The 19,639-nt window shown below is 45.5% G+C and overlaps 1 protein-coding gene across 1 annotated transcript in view; it reads left to right on the forward strand.

The window, feature by feature from the left end:
- Nucleotides 1-19,639, forward strand: part of maml3 (mastermind-like transcriptional coactivator 3) — a 419,116-nt gene that overhangs the window by 228,232 nt on the left and 171,245 nt on the right. Inside the window, exon 2 of the mRNA XM_067994004.1 lies at nucleotides 6,433-7,941. Coding sequence (XP_067850105.1) covers nucleotides 6,433-7,941 — 1,509 coding nt within the window. The remainder of the gene's footprint in view (nucleotides 1-6,432; nucleotides 7,942-19,639) is intronic.

The raw sequence follows: 19,639 nt of genomic DNA on the forward strand, positions 1-19,639 counted from the left end.
CCGTTCATTCACCGCTCACAGCAAAGTCTGGCCCAATGAGTTTAAATGTGATTTGTATCATTGCCTTATGTGTACAAATTAAAGATTTGCCAAAACATTTTTTTATGAAGACAGTGCCCTTTTAAGAACTATAATATAGTTCCAGCAGAGGCTTGTGGGAGAAACAAACCACTAACAGGAACCATTACAAATGTGGTACAAAATCTCTTATGATGGAATCAAACCTAGTTCGAGTGCAATGACTAATGAATGATGGTCCAAGTTAGAGGAAGCCGTGAGGCCTGCAGGAGTGCACCAGTGGTATGACAGAGATGTACAGTGCCCCCAGAGAGCTTTCATAACTCAGTGGTTGTGAATAATGCTGTTTTGGTCCTCGGGAAATGCACATTCAGTATCTGATTCTGCCAAAACCCTGGGCTAGTTAATGGAATTTTCATGACAGATAACATAAAAGTCATTTTTCCTGTCGCTTGCTTTTGTTCTCCTTCACACGGACAGGGAGGGGAGGAAAACAGTTCTCAGACATGTACCGTCAATCGTTCGACTACAGTAAAGCCTGTTTGTATTCCAGATTTTCCTGCCACCTCTGCCCTATGTTAATCTAAGTAAATTTAATCCCACAATAAAGTTCCCAGTGTGTACTATGTCTCCAGTTTTGGTATGAATTGTGCACGAGGTCCAATTGTCAATCACTTTAAAAATAGAAAAACAAGCATGTACATCTTCCCGCAATTGAACCAAGTCTCTTGCAGGAGAATGAGTAGTGTTTCTTTTTTTTTAAATTGAGGGTAAGACACTCTCAGTATTTTTTTAAAAAATTCTCCCTTTCCCCTTTCTAATGATCTTTCTCTGCAATGCACCATCTGGAGTAGAGGCAACCCTGGCAGTCACCTAAACTAGGCATTAGGCCCCTTACATAAATGAGGGGCCTCACGCCTGCTTTAGACCCCCTTGCCGAAATTGGATCTTGCATAATAGATTCTTCAGCGGCCACTGCAGCCTAAGCAGCAGCGACCAATAAAAGGTAAGATTTTTTAAAAATAATTTGAAAAACGTTACTCTGGAGACAAGAAGAGGAGGAGTGCTCCCCCAAATCCACAGGATCCCTCTCCTGTTCTCGCTCCAGCCTCCACCCCCACTCCTCCCCTGCTGCCGGTGAGGCAAGTATCCCCATATTTATTTCTTTAAATGAGCGAGCTGCCCGTGGAGATAGGACAAGCACTGGCTGCTCGCCCTAATTATTGAAATGTGGTCCGAGACCCACGTAAGGGCCTCCCGGTTAGGCCGAAAGTGGGCCCGGATGAATTTCGACCCTTCCGTGTCCAGGTTGGAAGTGAATTCCCAAGGCTGTGCCAATGCCGCTCTGAAACTGGCCACAAGGAGGTGCACAAGATAACCGTTCCTCTGATTTTCCCTTCAGGAAGCACCGGGCCTCTGTTCAGTGTCCTGATCCGCCTCCAGCAGCACAGCTGAGATGAGGAATTTTAATATGTGGGTGGGCTATAGATACTAAAATTATGCCCACCACTCTGCTCACTTCACAGCTGGTGGAGTCGTCTTCCAAGTACTTTATGTCGTAGCAAGCAATTAACACCTATTTACAACAGCAACAACAACTTGCATTTATATAGTGCCTTTAACGTCCCAAAGAGCTTTTACAGGAAATTTACAGGAAGCTATCCAATGCAACTTCTTTGTTGATGTAACTTCATTAACAGAAAAATAAATAATTAAAGATATATTTCTCTCCATTCACTATTTCTAGCAACAAAGTGGATCCGAGCTTAAATCAAGTAACACCATGTTAATACTCACCTTTATACTTTTTTGTCAAAATTACAAAATGGCAGAAAGTATACCACTGAGTTACTGAATGAATTGATAAATTCTAAAATCAATCCACAAATGAGTTGGCACATCCAGGAGAGACAGGAAGAAAATGGAGCGGGGGGCTGGAGAAAATAAGAAAATACAATTTTAGTAAAAGGTGTCAAAACAAATGGAGAATGGCATTTCACATTTAGTTCTGAAACGTAAGAATACAGAATTTAAATTGCCCAGTACGTATATTTTGGATTAGTTTATTGCACCTATATCCATCTAGCTAGACTGGTTCGAACGAATTCTGGTATTAAATAGACATTTTGGGAGAGAAGTTTTCTGCAATATCCCCCGGACTCTGGCAGAAGCACAGCGGAAATGGCAGGAAAATGGAGCGGTGAGGCCTACTGCTGCCTCAATACCCCGACTGGGATTTCCCTCCTCCCACCCCCGCCGGGACAGCTGCTGCACTCTCCTTCCGTGCCAGCCACATGCAAATGGTGGGGGGATGGGGGGAGGGGGGGAGCGTTGCCAATTCTGGTTGGAGACATTCCTGGAGGTTTGATCACATGACATCCTGACCATATGCCATCTGATCATGTGATGCCTGATCATGTGACATCTGATCACGTGGCATTTAACCACGTGACTTCTGTAAATGTTATTGCATTTACTGTATAAAGGTAGGGTCCCTTGTAGTTGAGTATTTTTGCTTGTGGTTTTGCACCAGTAACTGCTGTGTGAGAAGTTCCAAGAACTAGGAGTCGACCCGCAAGCAGGCGAAGAGGAGGAACCAAGGGTGGGGAAGAGGGGGATCCGAGAGCCGGGAAGAGGGGGAGCCGAGGACGGAGAAGAGGGGGATCTGAGGGCGGGGAAGAGGGGGAACCGAGGGCGGGGAAGAGGGGGAACCGAGGGCGGGGAAGAGGGGAAACCGAGGGCGGGGAAGAGGGGAAACCGAGGGCTAGGAAGGGAGGGAACCGAGGACGGGGAAGAGGGGAAACCGAGGGCGGGGAAGAGAGGGATCCAAGGGCGGGGAAGAGAGGAAACCGAGGGGGGGGAAGAGAGGGAACCGAGGCGGGGAAGAGGGGAAACCGAGGGCGGGGAAGAGGGGAAACGAGAGCCGGGAAGAGGGGGAACCGAAGACTGGGAAGAGGGGGATCCAAGGGTGGGGAAGAGAGGGAACCGAGGGCGGGGAAGAGGGGAAACCGAGGGCTAGGAAGGGAGGGAACCGAGGACGGGGAAGAGGGGAAACCGAGGGCGGGGAAGAGAGGGATCCAAGGGCGGGGAAGAGAGGAAACCGAGGGGGGGGAAGAGAGGGAACCGAGGGCGGGGAAGAGGGGAAACCGAGGGCGGGGAAGAGGGGAAACGAGAGCCGGGAAGAGGGGGAACCGAAGACTGGGAAGAGGGGGATCCAAGGGTGGGGAAGAGAGGGAACCGAGGGCGGGGAAGAGGGGAAACCGAGGGCTAGGAAGGGAGGGAACCGAGGACGGGGAAGAGGGGAAACCGAGGGCGGGGAAGAGAGGGATCCAAGGGCGGGGAAGAGAGGAAACCGAGGGGGGGGAAGAGAGGGAACCGAGGGGGGGAAGAGAGGGAACCGAGGGCGGGGAAGAGGGGAAACCGAGGGCGGGGAAGAGGGGAAACCGAGGGCTGGGAAGGGAGGGAATCGAGGACGGGGAAGAGGGGAAACCGAGGGTGGGGAAGAGAGGGATCCAAGGGTGGGGAAGAGAGGAAACCGAGGGCGGGAAGAGGGGGAAACGAGAGCCGGGAAGAGGGGGAACCGAAGACTGGGAAGAAGGGGATCCAAGGGTGGGGAAGAGAGGGAACCGTGGGCGGGGAAGAGGGGAAACCGAGGGCTGGGAAGGGAGGGAACCGAGGACGGGGAAGAGGGGAAACTGAGGGCGGGGAAGAGAGGGATCCAAGGGCGGGGAAGAGAGGAAACCGAGGGCGGGAAGAGAGGGAACCGAGGGCGGGAAGAGAGGGAACCGAGGGCGGGAAGAGAGGGAACCGAGGGCGGGGAAGAGGGGAAACCGAGGGCTGGGAAGGGAGGGAACCGAGGGCGGGGAAGAGAGGGAACCGAGGGCGGGGAAGAGGGGAAACCGAGGGCGGGGAAGAGGGGGACCCAAGGGCTGGGAAGGGAGGGAACCGAGGACGGGGAAGAGGGGAAACCGAGGGCGGGGAAGAGAGGGAACCGAGGGCGGGGAAGAGGGGAAACCGAGGGCGGGGAAGAGGGGAAACCGAGGGCGGGGAAGAGGGGAAACCGAGGGCTGGGAAGAGAGGAAACCGAGGACGGGGAAGAGGGGAAACCGAGGGCGGGGAAGAGAGGAAACCGAGGACGGGGAAGAGGGGAAACCGAGGGCGGAGAAGAGGGGGACCCAAGGGCTGGGAAGAGGAAGGGACGGGAAGGTGGGGAATCGAGGAACCCCCCTCCCCCATTTCAGAGATCTCCTGCATTTCAGAGACCCCCCCCCAATTCAAAGCTCCCCCCATTTCAGAGACCTCTCCCCCCATTTAAGAGCTCTCCCCCCGCCCACGATTGGCGAGAATCCCCGATTGCTGACACCACTATTCCCACCTCCCAAGACCCTTCCTGACTGCACTCCACACGGTCCTGGCTCTGCGAGCGATGTTACGGAGCGGGGGCGAGGTGCACTGTGGCGGAAAATTCAAATCATTGATCTCCTGGGTTGCTGGCAACATTTGGGGGAGGAACCCCTGATTCCGGGAAATTCCCGGTCATTCCGAGGGGGTTAGGAACCCTGGGTGGGGGGGAGGGTTAAGGGCTCAATTCCCCGGTGGATTTTCCTTCTTTCCCCCCTTGTTACCGCTGTTTCCCGGGGCTGCCATGGTGACGATGGGCCCCAGGAGGTGTTTAACAGTTCCGAGGTGCACCCATGGAAGCAGAGGGCCTTGTAACAACCCCATATACTTAAAGGGGATAATGTTAACCGAACTCGCCGGGCAGGAAACTCGTGAGATCGAGTGGAACGCCGGTTTTACACCCCGCCCAATATTACTCTCCATTGACTTTAATGGAAATTACAATCAGGCATGGTGTAAAGTCAGTGTTGCACCCGATCCAGTTAGTTTTCCGACGGGCGAGTTAGGTTAAAATTGTCCTGCTCACTTTTTGAAAGCCCCAGTCTTGGCCGAGCCCTTCAGTGGGACATTGCTTCTGATCTTAACCTTCTGCCCCCAATGAGGTCCTTTGCCGGATCTTCTGGTGCCGCAGCGAAGACCCTGCTGCAGTACCAATGGGTTTCTCCTCCTTTGCACTGGCAGCCTCCTCTTACCAGACAGAACCCACTGGGAATCCACCGTACATACCCTTCGGGGCTGAGGCAGATATGGACGGGCAGACAGAAGTCCCAACCCATCGGAACTCCACCCCAAAGAGAGGAATAATCCCCCGCCCCCCATTACAAACTGGCCCTGGTTGAATATCCACTCTAGTCAGGAAAACAATTTAAGTTTCAATAAGATTTTAAAAAACTGCTTTCCTGTGCCCCAGAAGTTTGCAGTAATGAGGTTAAACTATATGAGGAACTGTGGGACCGATTAGGGACAAAAAAGGAGATCTTCTTGTGGAGGTAGAAGGCATGGCTGAGGCACTAAATGAATACTTCACATCTGTCTTCACTAGAGAAGAGGATGCTGCCATTGTAGCAGTAAAGGAGGAGGTAGTAGCGATATTGGATAGGATAAAAATAGATAAAGAGGAGGTACTTAAAAGATTGGCAGTACTCAAAGTAGAAAAGTCTCCCGGTCCAGATGGGATGCATCCTAGGTTACTGAGGGAAGTAAGGGTGGAAATTGCGGATGCTCTGGCCACAATCTTCAAATCCTCCTTAGATACGGGGACGGTGCCAGAGGACTGGAGAATTGCAAATGTTAAACTCCTGTTCAAAAAAGGGGAGAGGGATAAACCCAGCAATTACAGGCCAGTCAGCCTAACGTCGGTGGTGGGGAAACTTTTAGAGACAATAACCCGGGACAAAATTAATTGGCACTTGGAAAAGTATGGGCTAATAAATAAAGTCAGCACAGATTTGTTAAAGGAAAATCGTGTTTGACTAACTTGATTGAGTTCTTTGATGAGGTAACGGAGAGGGTTGATGAGGGTAGTGTAGTTGATGTATATATGGACTTTCAAAAGGCATTTGATAAAGTACCACATAATAGACTTGTTAGCAAAATTAAAGTCCATGGGATTAAAGGAACAGTGGCAGCTTGAATACAAAATTGCTTAGGGGACAGAAAGCAGAGAGTAGTGGTGAACGTTTGTTTTTCAGACTGGAGGGAAGAATACAGTGCTGTTCCCCAGGACCACTGCTCTTTTTGATATATATTAATGCCCTGGATTTGGGATAGTAGGTATAATTTCAAAGTTTACAGGGCTATGGGGAAAGACCAGGGGAATGGGACTAAATGGATAGCTCTTTCGAAGAGCCGGCACAGCTATGATGGGCCGAATGACCTCCTCCTGTGCTGTACCTACTATGATACTATATTTTGCTGGTCACAAGTTTGTATTGTAGAGAATTATGTTTCTATGTTCTTAATGAGTCAAGCAGACAATCTTAATAATCAAGTCTCTTTATGTTCCTTTTAAAGCTTCAAGAAACTGTAAAGAGGAAGCTTGAAGGTGCACGCTCACCACTAAATGGAGACCTGCAAAATGGAGTTTCTGACAGCAGCTTCTCTCCAAGTAGCAAACGAGTCCGAAAAGAGGGACCTGGGGTAGACCAGAGCAACAGCCTGTCTAATAGTATCCCCATGCCTTCAGTCTCTCCTCTGCATCAAATTGACATAAAGCCATCACTTCCAATATCGACCAGTGGAAATAATTCAACAGGGTTTGATGACATAAACAAAGAGGGCAGGCATCCAAGAGTGAACCTGCAGGCCAATGGCACCAGAGACGATGACGACTTCAACCTAATATTAACCAAGGAGCTTAAACAAGAGCCAATTGATGATCCAACTTGTATGGACTCATCAGATGCTTCCCTTCTCCATCAGAATAAACTGTTCTCAGATATTAACCTTAATGAGCAAGAGTGGCAGGAGTTAATTGATGAACTAACAAGCACAGTTCCAGAAGATGATATGCATGATCTATTTAATGAAGATTTTGATGAAAAGAAGGAGATGGAGGTTATCAGGCCCACATCACAGACCCCAGTCCCACCAGATAACACAAACATAAAGAGTGAGATGTGCCAGTCTCCTTTTAATCAGATGTCGATGGGATCTCCTCAGGTTAGACCATCTTCGTCAGGCCCTCCATTTTCTAATGTCTCTACAGTCTCCAGTGTGTCCTCTGTATCAAGTATTTCATCACTTTCTGCTCCTGCCACTTCACCAGTAACTTCTGCAAGCCAACCCCAGCAGCAAACCCCAAATCAAAGTCAAGCACATGCAAGGTCTGGAAATGGCTTTTTGATGACTACATCTTCTGGGTCAGGGTCAGGGCAGGGACCAGGGCCAGGGCCAGGATCTGGTCCAGGAGCTCTATCATCAACTGGTTCTGATCTTTCTCGAGCAGAACAGTTAAAGCAAATGGCGGCTCAGCAGCAACAAAGAGCTATGCTGTTACAGCAAAAGCAGCAGCACACACAGCCCCACCAGCAGAATCAGGCACCTAGCTGGTCACCTGCGGCTCCACCACACAGCCCCTTTGGCGGCCCCTTTAATCCAGACAAACCAAATAGCCCGATGATGTACCCACAGGCCTTTAATAACCAAAAGCCTATGGTGCCTACTATGACAAACAACCCTCAGAAGGCCATGAATAACTACCTCTCACAAAACCACATGAACATAATGAATCAACAGCCAAATACTATGGGGCAGAACTCTGTGAACAAACAGCCTATGCTTTCGTATGCTAACACTAAGCCACTGTCTCATTATAATATTGAGCCTGTGGGCCAGAGAATGACCCCACCAATGGCTAATCAGAACAAAGCTCCCATGATGCCCTACTTGCAGCAACAGCAGCCACACGTTCAACCTCAGGCTTCTCATATTAGTGAGGAACAGAAGCGCATGATGTTAATGAAGCAGAAAGGACTACTGCCCCAGACAATACCTTATGGAACACTGCCAAGCCATGGTCCGGTAAGTGAGAAGAGAAAATTGATTTTTAATGTTGGCTAGATGGATGCTTTTTCAGCCTTATTTCAGTTCTTTCAAATTTCTGTGAAGTGTAAGTTTGTGCATACTTTTGATCTTTTGACTTTATCCCATATTTTAATTGGTCTTATATTTCATAGTGTGCGGTTATTTTTTTAAGATTAATTGATTCCACCATCAGGGGGTCTGTTGAAAACTGGCTCTCTGAGCCAAACTGAGTAATTCCTTGCTTCCGGCTTTGCTTTGGTGGGCACTTTGTGTACTTTATGTTAAATAAGTAAATATGCTGAGAATGATTTGCCTTTACAAACTCTCTGAGATTAAGAAGCGTAACCAGGGAACAGCGTATGATTAAAGGTCTGCAGCAAAACCCGGGTCTCACAGTTTGATGTCTGAACTGCTCACTTGTGTCTGTGTCTTGTTATTTCTCTCTGGCAGTAGTTGACTATTTGATCCAGCTTGTACTGTAGTGATAATCCTGTATCGTTGATTCTGTAAACATAACTTTATTTGTTCAAGTGAAAAAGCTTCTTATAGTTTCCTGATCACAACTGTCACAGTTACAGACTCTTAATTATAAAGGGTTAACACGGGCAGCACGATGGTTCAGTCTATTGCTAGTTATTTGTGATATCACAATATCCCTGGTTTTGTACAACTAATAGTTGTGTAATATAGTGGCAGAAAAGAAACCTTCAGTATTACAAATTCCATATTACTGCTTGCAACAATACCCCATTAGCTGCAGAATTATACCATACATAACTAGAAGTACAGCCATTTACAGCACAGAAGGAGTCTATTCGGCCCATCATGTCTGTGCCGGCTCTTTGCTACAACAATTCAAAATGAATCCAACTCACCCGCTCTCTCCCCATAGCCCTGTATCTTCCTCTGCTTCAAATATTTATCCTTTAGAAGATGCATTGGTCTCTGCACTTCAGTCACTCCCTATTGCTGATGACAGAAAATAAACTGCAGACATATACGGATTCCAGGTGTACAGATGGAATGCATAAAAAATCTAAAACAAGTGACAGAAGCAGACACGCATTAGTGAACGTTGCATGTGTTTCTTTGTAAGTTTGTTAGTTCAATGTTAGTGCATGTTCCAATCACCTCAGAATTTACATATAAGCCCCAGAAAAGAAAACTGATCAAAAGAAATTCAATTTACACGAATGCTTCAGTTTGCTTTTCTCACAACTAGCTGCAGTAATATCCAAAGTCTGCGGTAAAACCTCTTGAGTTACGCTAATTTTCAGGCATAACGCGAGTGAACGTGGGTGGAAAATTGGGTGGGGACACATCCCACTGGGTCTCCGCCCACTTCTATCCCCATAGCGATATTCCGTCAGCACTTTCACCAAGCACCAGAAATTCTTGCCCTAAAGATGTATAGGTATTACCCAAATAAGGGAGAAATGAGTGAGTCACATTTTTCTTCATTAACATATTAGCGACACAGGACATAGGGAGTGCTAGTATACAACAGGCCTCCAGCATTGCTAGGGCCAGCTCAAGCTATTTAAAAATTAAAATATCCCAGGGAGTGCAGTTGATTGCAGGGGGGCGGGAATCGATTTGCACTACCATATGGCACTTAATGTGAGACGTTGCGAGACCAACTGCACTTTCCTGGCGTGGAGGGTGATGGCAGCTTTAAGCAGGGATTTTCCACCCTTCTTCCAATGGCTCTCCAGTGCAGGTGGGTGGGAACCCAGCAGGACTCCAACAAAAAAATGTTAAACGAGGCTGATCCCGAGAAATTCACCAGTGTCAACAATGCATCTGAACAACCTACATCTTCCATTGCTACCTAGACCAATACCCCACATTTGGGACTAAATGAGTTTCATAGGCTACATTTGTTTCCTGGAATACCTGAAGTTCTGGAGAAGGTGGGGAACCCTATGAAATTTATCAATGGCTCCTAAAATCTTTGTAAAACACCATAATTTATTGATGAATTACACAGACTGCATGGACTGTGCACAACAAATACAACCAGTGAAAATGGACTGCTGTACCTATTGTATAGCCCCACCCTATGTTACGACATATAGTTACATCTTATGTTACTGTGTGTAGTTACGTTATCAAATCTGTAAACTGTGTGCCTCCTCTCGCAGTTCTTGCAATTGAGATTGCAGCTCCTGGCTTGTAAAAGTAACTTTCCTCATTCGGTAATGCAGAAATCTACAGCAATTTTGCTGAGTACACAGCTGACTTTGTGTTCCCAATGCTCTTTCGAGTGCTTAACTGCCTCTTAATTACAGTTCACAACTGATAGAGAGGATTAATGCTTTTCCCTTTTGATTGACTAGCCCAATGCGGGGAAATATAGCCCATAGACTGAAAATCGCAATTTCAGAAATGTAAAGGCAGGAGAAAATTCTCCAAGAAACTTTTAGTAACCCACACTATAGGGTTGAAATTTCTTTAGGCCCATTTTCAGGCCTGAAATGGGCACCACAGTTGCAGCATGCACCCCAACCAGGAGGCCCGAGGTAGGCCCAATATTAGGCCTATTGTGTCATTAACATTATTTGAGTGAGCTGCCTGCACCTGTCGAGATTCTGTAGCCAGCTTGCCTATTTTGAGGAGTTGAATATTGGGCCACTTCCCTCACCGGCAACGGCCTGAAGGTAAGTCTCGGAGTGGGGGGGGAGGGTGGAATAATCGGGATATGTGGACTTAGGGGAGCACTCCTCCTGTTTCCATAGCAATGATTTAAAAAACATTTTTAAAGAAAAGCTTATCCTCCACCGAAGAATTCTGAGGGCTCATCCCTATCCAATTACGGCCATCGCCTAAAACAGGCATTAGGTCCTTCATTTACATATGTAAGGTGCTCAACCCAATCTCAGGTCAGACGTCTTCCAGGCGTACTTGGGGCAAGGGACGTTAGTCTCCGAAATTGAAATTTCACCTAAGAGGTCCAATTTCTGATCCTATATCCCTGAAAAGTATACAAAAAGCATATATTACGTAATATATTTTGCAGTAACCTCCTGTTACTGCTTGTAATAATACCCTAGGTTAATGCCTGTAGTAATACTCTATATTACTGTCTACAGTAATACCCTATGTTAATACCCATAGTAATACTGCACCCTATGTTAATGGCTTTAGTAATACTCTAGGTTAATGCCTGTAGTAATATCCTATGTTACTGCCTGTAGTAATACCCTATATTACTGCCTATAGTAATACCCTATGTTAATGCCTGTAGTAATACTGCACCCAACGTTAATGGCTTTAGGAATACCCTGTGTTAATGCCTGTAGTAATACCCTAGATTTTGCCTGTAGTAATATGCTATGTTACTGCCTGTAATAATACCCTATGCTAATGCCTGTAGTAATACCCTGTGTTAATGCCTGTAGTAATACCCTATGTTAATGCCTGTAGTAATACTGCACCCTATGTTAATGGCTGTAGTAATACCCTATGTTAATGCCTGTAGTAATATGCTATGTTACTGCATGTAGTAACACCGTATGCTAATGCCTGTAGTAATACCCTATGTTACTGCCTGTAGTAATACCCCATGCTAATGCCTGTAGTAATACCCTATGTTAATGTCTGTAGTAATACCCTATGTTATTTATCCAATTCCTTTTTGAAAGCCACAATTGAATCTGCTTCCATGACCCTTTCAGGCAGCGCATTCCAGATCATAACTACTCGCTGGGTAAAAATTGTTTCCTCATGTCGCCTTTGGTTCTTTTGCCAATCACCTTAAATCTGTGTCCTCTGGTTCTAGACCCTTCTGCCAATGGGAACAGTTTCTCTTTATTTACTTCATCTAAACCCCATCATGATTTTGAACAGTTCTATCAAATCTCCACTTAACTTCCTCTGCTCTAAGGAGCAAAACCCCAGCTTCTCCAGTCTATCCACGTAATTGGAGTCCCTCATCCCTGAAACCATTCTAATAAATCTTTTCTGCACGCTCTCTAAGGCCTTCACATCCTTCCTAAAGTGCCGTGCCCAGAATACCCTTTGCTAATGCTTGTAGTAATACCCATGTTAATGCCTTTGGAGTAATGCCCAATGCTAATGACTGTAGTAATACTCAAAATGACTGCAGTAGTACCCCACGTTAATGCCTGTAGTAATACCCCTTGCTAATGCCTGTGGTAATACCCTATGCAAATGTCTGTAGTAATACCCTATGTTAGTGGATGTAGTAATACCCTATGTTAATGCCTGTAGTAATACACTATGTTAATGTGTGTACTAATAACCATGTTAATGACTGTAGTAATAACCATATGTTAATGCCTGTAGCAATACCCTACATTAATGCCTGTAGTAATACCCAATGCTAATGTCAGTAGTAATACCCTACATTAATGCCTGTAGTAATACGCTATGCTCATGACTGTAGTAACACCCCATGCCAATGCCTGTGGTAATAACCTATGTTAATGGCTCTAGTAATACCCTATGCCAATGCCTGTAGCGATACCCTATGCTAATGTCTGTAGTAATACCCTATGTTAATGCCTGCAGTAATACCCTATGTTAATGCCTGTAGTAATACCCTATGTTAATGCCTGTAGTAATACCCTATGGTAATGCCTGTAGTAATACCCTATGTTAATGCCTGTAGTAATACCCTATGGTAATGCCTGCAGTAATACCCTATGTTAATGCCTGCAGTAATACCCTATGGTAATGCCTGTAGTAATACCCTATGGTAATGCTTGTGGTAATACCCTATGTTAATGCCTGTAGTAATACCCTATGGTAATGCCTGCAGTAATACCCTATGTTAATGCCTGCAGTAATACCCTATGGTAATGCCTGCAGTAATACCCTATGGTAATGCCTGTAGTAATACCCTATGTTAATGCCTGTAGTAATACCCTATGGTAATGCCTGCAGTAATACCCTATGTTAATGCCTGCAGTAATACCCTATGGTAATGCCTGTAGTAATACCCTATGGTAATGCCTGCAGTAATACCCTATGTTAATGCCTGCAGTAATACCCTATGGTAATGCCTGTAGTAATACCCTATGGTAATGCTTGCAATAACATGCTGTGTGACAAGTGCACAGGATCTAACCTTTAGTTACTGTACTCTCGTACTTTCATGTCACCTGGAGATTGCCACTTCCAAGAGAAGAAACTACTAGCCAGTCTATTTACAAGATACTGCACAGACCTTCAATTTTCAGTAAGAACAGGTAAACGCTTGTTAACAGTAGTAACACTTCCTACTCTTTTTGTAAACCACCCCCTCTATCTCAAGTCTGAACAAAGCTATCCGGACTGGCAAAAGCAACCATTTCCATTTCACGATTGGAGCACCTTGGAAGAGCAGAAGTAGATATTCTGTACTGTAATAGATACCTGAGGGAACTGAAGGCAGGAATCATTCCACAGGTCCAGCAGGATCATAAGCCACAAGAGTCGCGTCATCATCTTAACCTTGGGTTGGATTTCTGCATCATAATTTCTATCCCAAGAACTACCTCTGCATAATTCTGTATACAGTGTGGTGGTTTGATTTATAATTAAATACACACCAACCCCTCCCCCAATAGCTGCAATGCTAGATTATTAGATTGTAAATAAGGAGATCCAAATGTGAACTCTAAGCCCCGATTTTAACTTGTGGTGAGCGGCAAGCATTGGATCCAGCAGGTCAAGCGTCAGGCTTGTGCCGGCTCGCCGACGCGAGGCCGGGTCGCTTGTAAACCCCAGGTCTCATTTAAATACACCAGGCCCGACACCCACCCGATCCCGGCGTATATGACGTGAGGCCAGCAGGCAGGAGCAGGGTGAGCGCGGCAGGACGTCGTTCCCAGGGACCCGCAGGAACGGTCCCCGGCACTAAGGTAAGATGATCGGGGGAGGCGGATAGAGGTGATCACGGCCAGGGTGAACCCGGGGCAGGGGAGGCCCAAGTTTTTCTTTTGGGTCCCAGAGGAGCACACCTGTTCGTCCCGCCCCACAAGGAAACCTGAGCAAAAAATAAACTTACCTTCTCAACACTCTTGGGGGCCTCCTGGTCCTTGGCTTCCCTGGCGATGGCGACACCATGTGCCAACCTCGCTGAAAACTAGTTAAAATGACGTTGGGGTCTGAATGACGCGATGTTTTGCAGGTCAGTTAGGTCCTCGCCTTGTGGTGCGCAAGTTCGATGTGAACAAGGTGAGTGCTGCACTGCCAATATTTTAACCCCTCAGACATCCCGTTCTCATCGGGCGCAGGGGTTTAAAATCAGGGCTCTAGTCTTGGCTAGCAGACACACTCAGGCGTCTCCTAAGGACAAGTTAAACACTTTGATGGAGGGGGCAAGAACTGGCAGGGGAGGGATTTCCTATCTGTGCTCCTGAAGAAAGCGTCCTTCACCTCATTTGCCCATCAGTTTGAGGCTCAGTGTTGAGCACCATGATAGGCTCCACCATGTTTGCCTCTGAACTTGACCTTGAATGACTTGTCTGTCTTCTAATTTCTTTCAAACAGCACTATCATGAAGTGAGGGTGCTTGACATGTTGTGAAAAAAGAGCTACATAGATTTTTGAGGACAAAGGACTTTTTTATTAAAATTAAACAGTCGTTAATACCTCATGTAAAGTCTGAAACAACAGCTCACGATTTCCTTGTAACCTACAGAAAATGATCAATGACTGTGAGTACATTAAAAGGCTGTAATATGTTCTGCAGAATTTCTTGGTAATCAACTGCAAATTATTTCTCAGTAAACTTGTAATAATGATGTTACAATAATTGATTGTGTGTCATGGACCTTGCCAAAAACTAAGGACAGTGAGTGCACTGGCAGCACAGAAACTGACAAAAGAATTGAATAAGCAGTCCAGTAAAGTGAATCTGTATATCACCAATTCCATTTAATGATTTGAAGGCAGTTAAACTAATGGCAGAGCGGGGCAAGCTCAGGACCTTGGGGAACAAATGTGTGCCCATTCCCCCCCCTGCAGATGTTGGGTTACCAATCTTAGCTAAGCCATTCGGGGGAGGGGGGGGGCTGTCTCAACTGTTGGAAGCTGAGTGCTTCCTCACAGGAAGGGAGGGAACTTCAGAGAGAGAGTCAGCCCTGAAATACTGTTGTGCACCTCCTAGGGGCCAGTTACAGAACAACATTACTGGAGCCCAGGGCATCTTATGTGCTGCAGATTAACGCAAAATAGTAGCAGAGAATATATGAACACCCTGCACTAAAGGAACATAGGAACAAGAGTAGGCCATTCAATCCCTCGAGCCTATTCCGCTATTCCATTAAGATAATGGCAGATCTGTACTTCAACTCTATTTACCCGCCTTTGATCCATATCCCTTAATACAGGGATGAGGTCCTGCAAGGTGAATTTAAGGAGTTAGGAGATAAATTAAAAAGCAGGACCTCAAAGGTAGTGATCTCAGGATTACTACCAGTGCCACGTGCTAGTGAGTATAGGAACAGGAGAATAGACCAGATGAATGCGTGGCTGCAGGGATGGTTTGGAGGGAGGGATTTAGATTCCTGGGACATTGGGACCAGTTCTGGGGAAGGTAGGACCTGTACAAGCGGGACGGGTTACATCGAGCAGGACCGGGACCGATGTCCTCGCGGGGGTGTTTGCTAGTGCAGTTGGGGAAGGTTTAAACTAGAATGGCAGGGGGATGGGAACCTGAGCAGGGAGACAGAGGAGGGGGAAACAAGGATAGAAACAAAAGACAGAAAGGGAAGAAGCAATAGTGGAAGGCAGAGAAAACAAGTGCGAAAAACAAATAGGGCCATAGTGCAAAATAAAACTAAGATGACTAGCAGTCTTAAAAAGACAAGTCTAAAGGCATTGTGTCTTAATGCGCGGAGCATTCGCAATAAGCAAATGAATTAACAGCGCAGATAGATATTAACGGTTATGATATAGTTGCGATTACGGAGACATGGCTGCAGGGTGACAAAGGAAGGGAACTGAACTTCCAGGGGTGTTCAATATTTAGGAAGGACAGGCAAAAAGGGAAAGGAGGTGGGGTAGCATTGTTAGTAAAGGAGGAAATGAATGCAATAGTGAGGAAGGATATTGGCTCAGAAAATCACGATGCGGAATCTGTATGGGTGGAGCTAAGAAACACCAAGGGGCAGAAAACATCGGTGGAGGTTGTCTATAGGCCCCCAAATAGTAGTGGAGACGTGGGGGAGGGCATTAAACAGGAAATTAGAGACGCATGCAAGAAGGGTATAACTATAATCATGGGTGACTTTAATCTACATATAGATTGGTCAAACCAAATTAACAATAATACTCTGGGGGAGGAATTCCTGGAGTGTGTACGTGATGGTTTTCTAGATCAATACTTTGAGTAACCAACTAGAGAACAGGTGATCCTAGACTGGGTATTGTGCAATGAGAAAGGATTAATTAAGAATCTTGTTGTGCGGGGTCCCTTAGGGAAGAGCGACCGTAACATGATAGAATTCCTCATTAAGATGGAGAGTGAAATAGTTGAATCCGAAACTAGGGTCCTGAATCTAAATAAAGGAAATTTCGAAAGTATGAGTTGCGAGTTGGCTATGATAGATTGGGGAACTTTACTAAAAGGAATGACGGTGGATAGGCAATGGCTAATATTTAAAGAACGTGTGCAGAAATTACAACAATTATTCATTCCTGTCTGGCGCAAAAATAAAACAGGAAAGGTGGCTCAACCGTGGCTTACAAAAGTAATTAGGAATTGTATTAGGTCCAAAGAGGAGACATATAAAATTGCCAGAAAAAGCGACAGGCCTGAGGATTGGGAGCAGTTAAGAATTCAGCAAAGGAGGATGAAGAGATTGATTAAGAGGGGAAAAATAGAGTATGAGAGTAAACTAGCAGGGAACATAAAAACTGACTGTAAAAGCGTCTATAAATATGTCAAGAGAAAAAGATTAGTGAAGACAAATGTAGGTCCCTTACAGACAGAAATGGGGGAAATTATAATGGGGAACAAAGAAATGGCAGAACAATTAAACACACACTTCGGTTCTGTCTTCACAAAGGAGAACACAAATAACCTGCCAGAAATGTTAGGGAACTAAGGGTCTAGTGAGAGGGAGGAACTGAAGGAAACCAGTATTAGTAAAAAAATAGTACTAGAGAAATTAGTGGGGCTAAAGGCTGACAAATCCCCAGGGTCTGATAATCTACATCCCAGAGTACTAAAGGAAGTGGCCCTGGAAATAGTGGATGCATTGGTGATCATCTTCCAAAATTCTATAGACTCTGGAACAGTTCCTACAGATTGGAGGGTGGCAAATGTAACCCCACTATTTAAAAAAGGGGGGAGAGAAAAAACAGGGAATTACAGACCAGTTAGCCTAACATCAGTAGTGGGGAAAATGCTAGAGTTTATTATAAAAGATGTGATAACAGAACACTTGGAGGGCATTAACGGGATTGGACAGAGTCAGCATGGATTTATGAAAGGGAAATCATGCTTAACAAGTCTACTGGAGTTTTTTGAGGATATAACTAGTAGAATAGATAGGGAAGAACCAGTGGATGTGGTGTACTTGAATTTTCAGAAGGCTGTTGATAAGGTCCTACACAAGAGGTTAGTGTGCTAAATTAAAGCACATGGGATTGGGGGCAATATACTGGCATGGATTGAGAATTGGTTGAAAGACAGGAAATAGAGAGTAGGAATAAACGGGTCTTTTTTCGGGTGGCAGGCAGTGACTAGTGGGGTACAGCAGGGATCAGTGCTTGGGCCCCAGCTATTCACAATATATATCAATGATTTGGATGAGGGAACTAAATGTAACATTTCCAAGTTTGCAGACGACACAAAGCTGGGGTGGAATATGAGCTGTGAGGAGGATGCAAAGAGGCTCCACTTTGATTTGGACAAGTTGGGTGAGTGGGCAAGAACATGGCAGATGCAGTATAATGTGGATAAATGTGAGGTTTTCCACTTTGGTTGTAAAAACAGAAAGACAGATTATTATCTGAATGGTGATAGATTGGGAAAAGAGGAGGTGCAACGAGACCTGGGTGTCCTCGTACACCAGTCGCTGAAAGTGAGCATTCAAGTGCAGCAAGCAGTTAGGAAGGTGAATGGTATGTTGGCCTTCATTGCAAGAGGATTTGAGTACAGGAACAGGGATGTTTTACTGCAGTTATACAGGGCCTTGGTGAGACCACATCTGGAGTATTATGTGCAGTTTTGGTCTCCTTATCTGAGGAAGGATGTCCTTGCCATGGAGGGAGTGCAAAGAAGGTTTACCAGACTGATTCCTGGGGTGACAGATCTGACGTATGAGGAGAAATTGGGTCGACTAGGCCTATATTCACTAGAGTTTAGAAGAATGACAGGTAATCTCATCGAAACATATAAAATTCCAACAGGACTAGACAGACTAGATGCAGGGAGGATGTTCCCGATGGCTGGGGAGTCCAGAACCAAGGGTCACAGTCTCAGGATATGTGGTATGCCGTTTACAACCAAGATGAGGAGAAATTTCTTCACTCAGATGGTGGTGAACCTGTGGAATTATCTACCACGGAAGGCAGTGGAGGCCAAGTCATTAGATGTATTCAAGAAGGAGATAGATATATTTCTTAATGCTAAAGGGATCTAGGGATATGGAGAAAAAGCGTGAACAGGGTACTGAGTTAGACGATCAGCCATTATCATTTTGAATGGCGGAGCAGGCCTGAAGGGCCGAATGGCCTACTCTTGCTCCTATTTTCTATGTTTCTATGTTTACCCTTACCCAACAAAAATCTATCAATCTCACTCTTGAAAGTTGCAATAGCATCCACAGCTTTTGGGGAGCGAGTTCCAGATTTCCACTACCCTTCGTGTGAAAAAGTGTTTCCTAATTTCACTCCTAAATGGCCTAGCTCTAATTTTAAGATTATGCCCTTTTGTCCTGGATTCCCCCACCAGAGAAAATAGTTTTCTGTATTTATCCACTCGAATCCTGTTATCACTTTACATACCTTGATTAGATCACCATCTAAACTTGAAGGAATACAAGCCAAGTTTATGCAACCCGGCCTCATAATTTAACCCTTTAAGCCCTGGTATAATTTTGGTGAATCTGCGCTGTATCCCTTCCAAGGCCAATATATCTTTCCTGAGGCGTAGTGCCCAAAACTGAATGCAGTGCTCCAGATGAGATCTGATCAAGGCTCTGCAAAACTGAAGCATCACATCCTCACTTTTGCATTGCAACTCCCTTCAGATAAAGGCCAACATTCCATTAGCCTTTTTGATTGCCTTTTATACCTGTGCATTAGATTTTTGTGATTTGTGGATCTGGACACCCAAAACTCTTTGCTCCTTTACAGTTCCTAGTTTCTCGCCATTTAGAAAATATTCCGATTTGTCTTTCTCGGATCCAAAGCGGATGACCTTACACTTAACCACATTGAACTCCACCTGCCACAGTTTTGTCCACTCATTTAGTCTGTCCATGTCCCTTTGTAACTTTCTCCTAACATCCACAAAACTTACTGTGCCTCCTAACTTAGCGTCATCTGCAAACCTGGATATACAACTCTCCATTCATTCAAGTCATTAATATATATGGTGAAAAGTTGAGGCTTCAGTACAGATCCCTGTGGAACGCCACATGTCACATCCCACTAATCAGAATACATTCCCTTTATCCCGACTCCCTGTCTCCTACCTCCCAACTAATTAGCAACCCATATCACAAGGTTATAT

The sequence above is a fragment of the Heptranchias perlo genome, chromosome 1 (genome assembly GCF_035084215.1).
Source record: "Heptranchias perlo isolate sHepPer1 chromosome 1, sHepPer1.hap1, whole genome shotgun sequence".
Lineage (NCBI taxonomy): Eukaryota > Metazoa > Chordata > Chondrichthyes > Hexanchiformes > Hexanchidae > Heptranchias > Heptranchias perlo.